We start from the raw sequence: 12,264 nt of genomic DNA, 5'->3' as shown, positions 1-12,264 counted from the left end.
CAAACCATGTGATCAGTCAGCCAATGGCCACGGAGAGTACACATGCACGCACCCATGCACCGTATCCACCAATCAGCAGGCCACAAAGGCACACCAAGGACTACATGCACCGCTTCGATGCCATTTTTGTAGTCCTGTGTCTCATGCTTATAGCCTCGTGTCATGTTTCACGTTTGTAGTCCTGTGCCATGTTTGTAGTTCTCTGCCTTATGTGCAGTCCTGTTCTGTATTTGTAGTCCTAAATCACAATTGTAGTTTTCTGCCATGTGCTACAGTGCTGTGCCATGCTTGTAGTTCGGTCATATTTGTAGTCCTGTGCTACGTTTGCAGTGCTGTATCACGTTTGTAGTCCTCTGCCATATTTCTAGTCCAGTCTGCAATCCCGTCATATTTGTAGTTCTGTGCCATGTTTGTAGTCCTGTCTGCAATCTCGTCATATTTGTACTTTTGTGCTACGTTTGTAGTCCTCTGCCATGTTTGTAGTCCTGTCTGCAATCTCGTCATATTTGTACTTTTGTGCTACGTTTGTAGTCCTCTGCCATGTTTGTAGTCCTGTCTGCAATCTCGCCATATTTGTAGTTATGTGCTACATTTGTAGTCCTCTGCCATGTTTGTAGTCCTGTCTGCAATCTCGTCATATTTGTACTTTTGTGCTACGTTTGTAGTCCTCTGCCATGTTTGTAGTCCTGTCTGCAATCTCGTCATATTTGTACTTTTGTGCTACGTTTGTAGTCCTCTGCCATGTTTGTAGTCCTGTCTGCAATCTCATATTTGTAGTTGTGGGCTATGTTTGTAGTTCTGTGTCACGTCTGCAATCTTCTGCCATATTTGTAGTCCTGTGTAATGTTTGCGCTCTCCTTTCAGCCTCAACATGCACAACTCTCCAGGTTTGTTCAACCATCTCAGTATGCAAGGGGTGGGGCTAATGGAGGGTTAGGGCTGCTGTGATGTCATGTGATGTCATGTGACTCTAACATATCAACATTTTATTTCTCAGGGGGAACTTACCATCAGTCTGCTGCAGCTAATGTCCACAATGAATACCGAATAAGAATAAAGTGTAATACAGTGGAACCTCAACAATGGCGGCCAACATCCGCGGGTGTTGGCTTCGCCAAAGGCAGCCATTGCTCGCACGTTTACTTAAGGACAATTGCCGCTAGTAGGTTGTTTTTGGATCCACGGTACCTTGTCGACATCCATGTGTGAACAATTTAAATGGGTGCATTTCGTTAGTTGCGAAAAGAGTGAATGAGTTGGCGACCGCTAATGAGGAAAGGACCATTGGTCCTCTGCCGAAGCAATGGAGGGGGGGGGGGGGGTTCCACTGTACTTCCATTCCACCCAATTCTACCTCCTTTATAGAGCACATTTAAAAACAACATATTTGTGCTTTAACATCAAAAGAAGGCAAATGTAAGCACAGATAATGAGTAAAAAATGAAAACTTTTCAAATAACTACATTGTACGCCATAGAGTGTCACTGTTATTCATGGGAATATAAACAAGGTTCTAAGTTGAATGTAAGGCAAAAGTGACTTGCACAATGTGATGACCACATACACAGAGGTCACATGTTAAGCATGATCTTAACATGTTCAATACTCACACAGCAAAAAATAAAAGTGACACTGGAGCTCAATAACATACGAGAACAAAAAAAAAGGAGAAAATGTGAAAATTAGTCAAAAGATGAGAACAATTTGTCACCGAATCGTGACGTGATGTGACCTTTACCTCTGGATGCCCTGGAAGGTGCTGCTGGCCATGTCCACGATGCTGCCCGTGGGTCGGGCCACCACGCCGACCAAACCCTTCCCGATGCCTTTGAAGAACCCAGCCGTGCCTTCCTTCTTGGCCCCTGCACCCACAACCCAGCCATGCTCAGCTGAAGCTAACATCAGCGCTAACGTCAAACAGCAGGAGGTACAGCATACCCTCCACGGGTTTGGTGACGATGCCCGTCACTCCACTCACGACACCCTGCGCACACGTACACACACACACACACACACCACGTGAGTGGGAGAACAAGACTAGAGCAAGCACTGCTTCATTCAGACCTTCAGCAGGCCTTTCCCGCCTTTGGCCAGACTCTCGCCAAAGTCTTTTGGGGGTCGATTCATCTCCTCGCGTCGCTTCTGCTGGTACTCTTTGTCCATGGTGATGGCTGCCAGACCTTTGCCCACTGAGCCCGTGATCCTGGACACCACACCTGCAGCGCCACCTGCAGGACACCGGGAGCGCACCAAAGCTTCATGCAACCTCAAAACATCAAGAAGAGTCCATTTTTCCCTTCGTCTCACCAACTGTGTGACCCAGCAGGCTGCGGACGCCAATCACAAAACCTTCAGCAAACTCCTCAGGACCTTGGACCGCCCCCTGAACAAAGATGGTGAAGACGGGCTGACTCACTCTGCTACCAGTGTGTGTGTGTGTGTGTGTGTGTGTGTGTGTGTGTGTGTGTGTCTTACCTGAAAAGGCTCGTAAAAGAAGGCTTCCACGCCCTCGGACAGACCTCGGATCAGTCCAAACGGGTTTCCCAGAACATCAAGACCCAGAACCAGAACATACATCTGCTTGAGGAACTGTACGCACCAACATGACGCACCAATCAGACAATAACAGACAACATGTGACAGGAAGTAAAGAGAAACAGATCCAGGACCTGCTCGCTGTAGTGCCGCACTGCCGCCCACATCAACTTCTCCCTGCGGTAAAACTGGTACTTGACCTCGAAGAAGGCCAGCCTGTCAGGAGCAGAGCGCACATCAGCACGCGCGGCCGAGCGGCCATGCGAGGAAGCAGGAAGGAGTCTCACTTGAAGATGAGGTCGTCCACATCCGTCAGGGTGGCGCCGATGCTTTTCAAGAGCAGGTTGAGGGATTGAACGGCGGCCGCATCCTGAGCCGAGTCATCTCCACTCGACCCCAGAGACAAACTGAGGTGGAGCTGAAGGACACACGCAAACGCACACACTTGAAGGAGAAACACGGACTTTGGTACATGATGCATAATAATATTTCTAAACATAAATAATCCACATAAACACATAATACGTGAGCGAGTGTGGACCTTGATGGGGGAGATGTGGAAGTGTTCAAAGAAGTTGAGCCCTGACGTGTCGCTCAGAGAACTTTCCATCAGTTCAGCCTGCAGCAGCTCCACGTCTTTTTTGATCAGCTGAGTCTGAAACACAGCAGTCACGTGACGCGTGAGCAAGTCACATGACATTCCACGTCCGCCCATGCGGCGCTACCTTCTGCCCTTCCGCCTGAGGGTCAGCAGCAGGCGTGAACAGCGCCAAGACGGCTGACAGGAAGCCCTGGTCGATCTTCACCGCCATCTCCTGGACCAGCGCCATGAAGTACCTACGTGGCGACACAAGGCTAGCACGCATCATTCCGGAGATGAGCGCTCACTTGAACACACTCACTTGAACTGCATGACGCTGCTGTGCTGGTTGAAGCGCGTGATGACGGACACGTCGATGAAAGGCTTCGGCTCTGTGGAGGCGGAGCTTGGAGTTAAACAAGAAAGTGACACAACAACAGGAAGTGTTTGCTGTGGGTGGACCACCTGAATCCAAAGCAATGGACTTTGGGGGAGGAACCGGATGGAAGACAATGGGGAAGATGGCGCCCGAAAGCTGGTTGTCCACCTGAACACAACCTGGGTAAATCAACCATACACATGGTGTGTGTGTGTGTGTGTGTGTGTGTGTGTGTGTGTGAGTGTGTGTGTGTGTTGACCTGCAGCCAGTGGAGTTGGGCCCTGAGGCTGCGTTGGTGCTGAGACCGTTTGAACTCAACCTGAATCCCAGCCAGGAAGTTCCTCCTCACCGGGCAGATAAAGGGCTGTCGCATCATCATGATGGCTCCACTGAGGTTCACCTAGCAACCGATGACATCACTGGCTTTAAGCTCATCGGACACCCACAACACAACTCGGTGAAAGTGTTGACCTCTGACCTCCAGGTTAGCATCCACTTTGACCCAGCCACCTTCCGACTTCCCACTCAGTTGATCCTGGTAGGCTTTCTCCAGTAAGTTGATGTTCTTCTGACTGAACGCCTTCCAACGGTTCTTCCTCTTCATCTCCCACACCACACCTGAACTGTAACACAAACACACACACGAACTGTAACACACCTTAACTGTAACACACACACACACCTGAACTGTAAGACACACACACACACGAACTGTAACACACCTTAACTGTAACACACACACACACACACACCTGAACTGTAAGACACACACACACACGAACTGTAACACACCTTAACTGTAACACACACACACACCTGAACTGTAAGACACACAAACATGAACTGTAACACACCTTAACTGTAACACACCTGAACTGTAAGACACACACACACACAAACATGAACTGTAACACACCTTAACTGTAACACACCTTAACTGTAACACACACAAACATGAACTATAACACACCTAAACTGTAACACACCTGAACTGTAAGACACACAAACATGAACTGTAACACACCTGAACTGTAAGACACACACACACACAAACATGAACTGTAACACACCTGAACTGTAAGACACACACGCAAACATGAACTGTAACACACCGTAATTGTAACACACACACACAAACATGAACTGTAACACACCGTAACTGTAACACACACACATGAACTGTAAAACACCGTAACTGTAACACACACACCCACAAACATGGACTGTAACACACATTAATTGTAACACCCACACCCACAAACATGAACCGTAACACACCTTAACGGTAACACACACACAAACATGAACCGTAACACACCTTAACTGTAACACACACACAATCATGAACCGTAACACACCTTAACTGTAACACACACACAAACATGAACTGTAAGACACCTTAACTGTAACACACACACAAACATGAACTGTAACACACCTTAACTGTAACGCACTGTAACACACACACACACCTGGGAATGCCGATGTAGGCGACCTCCTGTCGGCTGGCATTGTTGACCAGAGACAGACCAAGATTTTGGAGAGACACCTTGACTTCCTGTTGGAACTGCTCCAGTTCTTCTGCTTGTCGAGCTTTGGTCACCACGGCGACGTCTTCGGTGAAGAGCAGCACCCGCTGGCGTCCATCTAAGAAGGACACCCAGTGGATCTGCGACAGGCTGTCGTAGGAGAACTGACCCACCTCGTCCTGAGACAAAACATGAAGTTGTCAAGCCATCACTCGTCTCGTTGATGTTGAGGGTGTCGGACCTTTAGAAGGTTCGTGTCTCCAGAATGCTCCATGCAGCTCCAGCTGAGCGTTCGAAGCCCCGCAGGGTCATCCCAGGCAAAATGGCGAGCCTCGCCGGGTTTCAGCTCATGGACGGCACTAGAACCACTGAGAGACATGCGGAGACGGACGTCTGAGCAAGAGGACACAAGGCGGTCTGAGTGGGACCTGTATCTGACCTCTGACCTCTGTCTGTAGCTGAGGTTGACCCATGGCGTGTGGTTGACCAGCAGGGCGGGCGCCGCTCCTTCGTAGTAATCGCTGAAGCTGATGACCGTGGAGTGGTCGGAGATGTTGACATCCACGATGATGCCGCCACACTGCACGTGCATCCACAAAACGTTTGGCCATCAAGATGAGCTCACAACTATCTGCCATGTGACCTGTCCAAAAGGAGATGCCCACCATGTCCAGGCTCAACAGCGTGCCGTTGTCTTGCCGATTAAAGAAGAAGAACTTGGAGGCGGACTCGGATCCAACCACACGCACACACAGCTTCCCTGTGCTCCTATCGGGCCACAGAGGGAGGCACTGCAACAGCGAGGCCGCAAAGTCTCAGCACGCCTCACATGCCCCATGACACGCAGACCAGATCCTCTCACCTCGGTGGAGGAGATGTAGTGCCACCTGGCGGTCGTCGGGCTGGTGACCTCTCCCACCTCCAGCTCGTAGGACGACTTGTTGACCAGGGTGTAGAAGGGACTCATGGTAACGATCTTGCTCAGGTTAAAGGTACTCATCTGGATGCTCACGCCCACCTGGGTCAAGCGAACAAGTGTCAATCTAAACTACGCCGACAGAAGTATTGGGACACAACTCTTCATCAGCAATCAACCATCGCCAGGTTGGACTGGTACGCAAAACTTATACCAGTATCAGTGACCATGACGTCCACCATTTTGGATAAAGTGTTCCAGATATTGCATAACTGTGAATGAGCCTGGAGGAAGAGGCGTGTTATTACCAGGAAGTCCATGTTGTTGGCCGGACAGCGGACACAGCCATAACTTCCAACCGTGTCCAGAGAGAATCCATCGGACCATGAGCTGGTGGAGACGCACAACTGCAGCTGAAAAGTCAACACAAACAACAGATACGTTTCATTCATTCATTTTCTACCGCTGACTGGTGGCGAATGTGACTCATCACACACCAACTTAACACTCAAGAGGTATTTTGGTTTTGGTTTTTGGAATGTGGGAGGAAACCGAGTACTTGGAGAAAACCCACACAGAGATGGTGAGATCGAATTCAGGTCTCCTAGCTGTGAGGCCTCCGTGCAGCTCCTCTACTGTCCAATGAAAAACACCCTGGACTGGTGGCCAGCCAATCCCAGGGCACATATAGACAAACAACCATTCACACTCACATTCATACCTATGGACAATTTGGAGTCCTAGCATGTTTTTGGAATGTGGGAGGAAACCGGAGTACCCGCATGCACGGGGAGAACATGCAAACTCCACACAAAGATGGCCAAGGGTGGAATTGAACCCCCGGTTTCCAAGCTGTGAGGTCTGCGCGCTAACCACACGCCACCGTGTAGCCCAGATAAGTTTCAGTAAAAAACGATTTTATTAGGATTAGTGCCAAATTAGGTGCAGAAGGGCGCAAATAAATGCTAGTGCAGAGGTAGGGAACCTATGGCTCGGTAGCCAGGTAGGGCTCTTTTGATGACTGCATTTGGCTCTCAAGCATTTCTTACCACAATAAAAATGTATTTTTGCTAACATTTTAAAGTAAACATCACGGAAATGACTGTTAAAAATAATATTCAAAATCAACAACTTTCTTATGCATTTTAATCCGTCCATTTATTTTCTACTGCAATACGGCCAACCATATCCATCTTTCCTGATGATATTTTCCAGGTCAAACACCAAAACTTGATTATTACTGGGTAATGCTGTAGTCTACCTCGGTCATTGAGATGTCAAAAAAACATGTAAATGTAAACTTTCCTCCTTTAGTCACCTAGCTAAAGCTGCAGAACCAAGCCTTCTGGTGAAGATGGCCAAAAGAATGAAATATGTGTACGGAGTATGGTGCAAAACTATGCAGCAGCAGAAGTTGCATTAATGGCAGCAAGTATTTGATTTATTATTAGACACTGCGCTGCTCACGAAAGTGTGCTGGCCACACCCCATTGGCGTGGGGTAGTGTGCCTGGTCTACGTAATTAGAGCCCATTATATCTAAAACTGTTGGTCTTACATAAAAATGCACACATTTTATTGCATTCAATGTTTGAAAAAATGTATATGGCTCTCACAGATACACATTTTAAAATATCTGGTCTTCATGGCTCTTGTAGCCAAAAAGGTTCCCGACCCCTGTGCTAGTGGTTCGAATCTATGTACATCTGTGCAGCACTTGCATTCCGCGTTCAATATTAAGGCTCCAAGCGCAATATATTAAGTTCTAAGTGAAGTATTTCTATAATGCCTCATATTAACTCACTAGCAAGATCTCATATATTTCATCTCATTTCATATTATCAATGCAAACTGTATTTGTATATAACTCTGGGTAAAATAGTTGATTTGTTAATACTTGGGTTGTTTATATTGTTTATTTTTTGATATTGTGTATTTTGTACTGCTTAACTGTTTCTGTACTCTTGCTGCTGTGCAATGCAAATTTCCCCACTGAGGGACGAATAAAGGCATATCTTATCTTATCTTATCTTATCTTATCCAGGCGTCCCCGAGCAGTCATGGAGCGTCTCACCTTGTTCTTGCTGAGAAGGTTCTTCCTCCTGAATGAGAACAGGATAATGTCCCGGAAGTCGGCAGGGTGTTTGACCAAGATGTCATCCGCTCGGTACTGCAGAACCCGAGACGTCTTGTTGATGATCCAGAACGGACTGAAGAGGGACAGCAGCAGGCGGCTCGGTGTGCGTGACACGTGCACACTCACGTCCACCGCCATGTTGCTGTCTTTGTCGCACGTGAGGCACACGGCGAAAAACTCTGGCATGCTTTGTTCCACGCGGATGTGCCCGTGCCAGTCGTGGCCCTGGTACCGCATCAGGACCAGTGACATGATCTCGCCGGCCACGCGAGCGTTCAGGAGGTCCGACGTGCTGCCCTCCGCGAGCTCGTAGGAATCGGCGGAACTCTGGTGAGGAAAGATTCCGTTTATAAAGTTTCGTTATGAACACAAGGTAGGGCTGCACCATTCTGCAAAAAAGGTGAATCCAAATGTTTTTCTATGTGATTATTAATTAATTAGCTAATTAATTTAAAATTAAATTATTATTTTTTTTAATTAATGTAATTAAAATAAAAACTAATAATACACATTTTTGGACGCCTCAACATTTTCAAAAATCCTGGTACCTCCATCATGTAGCGGACCGTGTACGGCAGCAGGTTTCGCAGGGTAGCCACCGGGTGGAGGTGGATGACGTAGGCGGGGTCCCAGTCCTCCTCCCCGTGATTGGCGATGTGGCGCAGGACGTCAGGTGTGGCCAGGGTGCTGACCATGAGTGGCAGCATGCCGCTGTCGGCCGCAGGGCACTGCAGCAGCGCGCGCACATCTGAGCTACGGTGCACTTCCTCCTTCCATGCCACGCACGTAGAGGACAGCCCGTACTGGCGGTCCAGGTCACCCGCTGGACGCACATACAGCTGGCACCTGCAGGGCGAGGGGGTCAAAACGGGCTATCTGCCGCCACCTGCTGGAGGGTTGATGATATTACCTGTAAGTGTCTAATGGGATATGGAATTCTTTCTCCGGGTGGGCCTGTCCCAGACTTTGCAAGCTCCGGGATGACGGACAGTACTTGAGGATGCTGAAGGGCACGGAGAAGTGATTCTTGATCTGAAAATAAACATGGACAGGGACGCTGAAAAGACGGCGTAACCGTGACAACGCGGAGCTCCATCACGCAGACGTTTGTGGGTCAAACCTGCAGAGGTGAGCGGATGGTGATGACCTTGTTGCCCTCAGCAGCATCGATCTGCATCAGCACCGACACGGCTTCCTGGAGCATCGGACCTCGGATGTTGTACAGGCAGCGGCCTGGCTTGTCCACGGGAATGTTGGCGATCTCGCTGTATCCCGTTGGCACTGCGGAATCAGCGACAAGTCGGCCATCTTTACTCCTCATTCTCACACACCTCCAGCACCCTGATCAGACGAACCAAACAAATGTTCTGACCGATGGTGAAGTGGAACAAGGAGCTCTCCTGACGTTGCAGAGCTGACAGTTTGCCCCGAGAGGACGCTTCAAACGCTGAATGTTCCAGGTCTATGCTCTGGTCCACCGGCAGCTCCAGCAGTTTTCCTTGCTGCGGGACGCCCACCGGCCTCAAGTTGGTGCTGTGCTGCAGGATGAGCGGGATGCCGAGAGCGTTGCGAATGGTGAATGGCGCCTTCTCCTTCATGGAGGAGTCAAAGGTGGAGGCAGCTCCATCAGAGAAGGCCTGAACACAGCATGTGAATTAAATTACAATTACGGTGGAAACTTGGTTAACATCATGAATCTGTTCCAGAAGGTCCAAGCGACTACAACTAACCGACCGTATAACCGCCATATTGGGCTCATGCAGCGTGTTAGATGTTGTACCTTAGCCAGGTTGTGGAAGACGTTGATGCTGCACTGGGTCAAGGTGACGTTCATGGTGTCCGTGGAGCAGATGTTGATGGCTGTAAGAGGTTCGGGGAGGATGACAAAGTCGTCCCCGTGTACGGGACTCTTGTCCTGGACCGGATTGCTCTTTATCTGCAGAACCAAAAGACATGAGACTTCTTCACTGACTGCAAATACGTTCACTCGGGCTCTTTTAGACCTTCTGTGGATGAAGTTATTAACACATTATTAGCATCAGCAGCTAAAAAGAGGTACCTCCAGGTCCAGGTTCCACCTGCGTGTTCCGCTGTCGACTCGTTCAATCAGAGGCTCCCACACGGCATGGATCTCGTTAAAGTAATTGACCTGCACACAAACAAGTCCTAATTTGTTCAGCATCGGACAGAGGAGCGCAGAATGTAGGCTCAGTCGGATGAGCACCTCCAGTGTCATGTTGGCCTTCAGCTGCAAGAGAGATGACCAGTTTTGGGCCGTGCCGTTAAAGGAGGACTCAGCCAGCAGCAGAGGGACGGTGTGATGGCCCAGACCAGATTCCAGTGTCACCTGGATGACCTGAGAGGCAAGAACAAAAAAAAAAAACAAAGATTTGTCTGTGGGATCATTTGTTCTCCAGAAGCTGGAATGTCGTACTTTGACTTCGGCGGCAAAGCGCTCGCCCAGGTTCAGTCCATCCTGGTCTCTGAAGCCCTCTGTGACCTCAGTGGCCTGGTCCACCCCCAGGAACCAGTAGTTACAAGCGTAGATGTTCCTGACGGACCACAGGTTGCTGACATCCGGCTCCAAGTCTTGGTTCTGCTCGCCGCTCTTCCTCGCCGTCATGGCTGCTGTTATGGTGCTGACTGTGTTGAGGATGAAAGGTGAGATCTGCAGAAAGACATGAAGATGACGACAGCATGATTCATAGCTTCACACACCACGACATCTTACATCTTTTTATACCTTGACAATGACCTCCTCCACCGTCACTGAGCCGCTCAGTGGCTGGTTAGGACTTCTCTTAGTTTCTAGGACAACCGAGCAGGGCCTCAACACCTATTGGACCAGAGTCGGTGAGTCAGTGAGGACACGCCTCCCTTTTCACATTCAAACACAACATTCCTAAATAGTTTGGAAAAACACGTTCATTTATTTGTGGCACGGTGCCACGTTCCCAAATAGACAGCAGTGGGAAGAGTTACCGTGGTAACAGCTTTGTCCTGTTTGTTGCGGATGAAGGGACAGGCCAGAACCTTGAGTGCCCTCAAGTTCGCCCTCGTGGTCTGGGCGCCGTCATCCCCTGCCTGCAAGGCGAAGTCACACTGGAAGGACACCACCAGGGAGGGGGCGTCGGCCTTCATGAGGCTGGCCACAAACACCACCTCCGGGTCCACCACCACTGCACGAACATGTGTCCTCGTCATGGATGCTGCCAAGCCAAAACACAGAGGGATCTTAAAAACAGGGAAGTGGTCTTGGATTTCCTGACCTCAGTGAAGCATTGAGATGATTGTTCTCCTGGAATCAGGACCAGTGTGGGAATGAGGCAAAGACAGCAGCAATGAGCTAAGATTTAGTATGTTGTGGTGTGCCTCATGGTTCAGTCCTTTGCCTCTTTCCTTTCTGTCTCGTTGGCCTGAATAAAATGGATTCCTGAAAGAAACCCCGCCTTGATGGATGTTCTTATTTTAGATCATGGGAGGTCTTCCCTCAGGTCTGTTTCTCACCGCTCTTGGCTTCAGTTCGAGGTTCTGCCACTTGTCTTGCGGCCAACCTTTCGCTTGCCGCTGAGCTGACGCCGGACGTCTGTAACTGGGGCAGAGCCTGGAGGAAGAAATCCGCGATGGCCATCAGGAACTCCACGCTGGCACACACGTACAGTTTCTGCAGTACGGCCACCACTTCGCGTTCCCCGGCTCGTTGCCGGTACGTCACATCGATCATCACTTCCGAGCTGTCCGAGTCTCGCCGGCTGACCATCCTGCAGGCAAAGGTTCAGTTTCGGCAGAACCAAAACAACACATCCATCACCTGTGCTCAAACTGGAAATGGGTGTACTTGCCGTGAGGTCACCCTGTCCATGCCCGTCCTCTGGTCATCCAGAGTGCAGTTGGTCAGGATGGTGCTGACCTCCATACTGCCGTTGTTTCGGATCTTCCCTGAAGCCTTCCAGAGGTGGAGGGCAAACTCTCCCAGACGGAGGTTCTCCTGGTGCTGCAAGCCAGAAGACTGCAGGACACATGACCAAAATGAAGACCGAGTCACCTAAAGCACGTGGATGACCTGAACCAATGTCCAACTTGATGGCCACAGTTACTGATTTACGAAAGTGTGTGTTTTGTCTAAGATTACGCTTCTGGATCCGACTGGTTTCCAAGGACTGGAAATTCAACTCTAACCATCTCCAAG

At 49.4% G+C, this 12,264-nt stretch overlaps 1 protein-coding gene across 4 annotated transcripts in view; it reads right to left on the bottom strand.

The window, feature by feature from the left end:
* vps13c (vacuolar protein sorting 13 homolog C) overlaps positions 1-12,264 on the bottom strand; it is a 34,239-nt gene that overhangs the window by 2,563 nt on the left and 19,412 nt on the right. For all 4 annotated transcript variants that reach the window (XM_058088360.1, XM_058088362.1, XM_058088361.1 and 1 more), the window contains 32 exons: positions 11,918-12,084; positions 11,583-11,836; positions 11,058-11,284; positions 10,819-10,911; positions 10,510-10,743; positions 10,300-10,431; positions 10,135-10,224; positions 9,856-10,011; positions 9,448-9,712; positions 9,196-9,356; positions 8,986-9,107; positions 8,624-8,921; positions 8,013-8,402; positions 6,248-6,352; positions 5,886-6,041; positions 5,689-5,814; positions 5,470-5,603; positions 5,265-5,391; positions 4,967-5,202; positions 3,973-4,117; positions 3,754-3,894; positions 3,581-3,662; positions 3,438-3,507; positions 3,261-3,372; positions 3,077-3,190; positions 2,823-2,953; positions 2,670-2,751; positions 2,476-2,589; positions 2,308-2,383; positions 2,065-2,228; positions 1,939-1,984; positions 1,739-1,862 (listed from right to left, as the gene is read on the bottom strand). In XM_058088360.1, coding sequence (XP_057944343.1) covers positions 1,739-1,862; positions 1,939-1,984; positions 2,065-2,228; positions 2,308-2,383; positions 2,476-2,589; positions 2,670-2,751; positions 2,823-2,953; positions 3,077-3,190; positions 3,261-3,372; positions 3,438-3,507; positions 3,581-3,662; positions 3,754-3,894; positions 3,973-4,117; positions 4,967-5,202; positions 5,265-5,391; positions 5,470-5,603; positions 5,689-5,814; positions 5,886-6,041; positions 6,248-6,352; positions 8,013-8,402; positions 8,624-8,921; positions 8,986-9,107; positions 9,196-9,356; positions 9,448-9,712; positions 9,856-10,011; positions 10,135-10,224; positions 10,300-10,431; positions 10,510-10,743; positions 10,819-10,911; positions 11,058-11,284; positions 11,583-11,836; positions 11,918-12,084 — 4,874 coding nt within the window. The remainder of the gene's footprint in view (positions 1-1,738; positions 1,863-1,938; positions 1,985-2,064; positions 2,229-2,307; positions 2,384-2,475; positions 2,590-2,669; positions 2,752-2,822; positions 2,954-3,076; positions 3,191-3,260; positions 3,373-3,437; positions 3,508-3,580; positions 3,663-3,753; positions 3,895-3,972; positions 4,118-4,966; positions 5,203-5,264; positions 5,392-5,469; positions 5,604-5,688; positions 5,815-5,885; positions 6,042-6,247; positions 6,353-8,012; positions 8,403-8,623; positions 8,922-8,985; positions 9,108-9,195; positions 9,357-9,447; positions 9,713-9,855; positions 10,012-10,134; positions 10,225-10,299; positions 10,432-10,509; positions 10,744-10,818; positions 10,912-11,057; positions 11,285-11,582; positions 11,837-11,917; positions 12,085-12,264) is intronic.

This window comes from Doryrhamphus excisus, chromosome 12 (genome assembly GCF_030265055.1).
Source record: "Doryrhamphus excisus isolate RoL2022-K1 chromosome 12, RoL_Dexc_1.0, whole genome shotgun sequence".
NCBI lineage: Eukaryota > Metazoa > Chordata > Actinopteri > Syngnathiformes > Syngnathidae > Doryrhamphus > Doryrhamphus excisus.
This window is presented reverse-complemented; position numbering and strand designations above follow the sequence as displayed.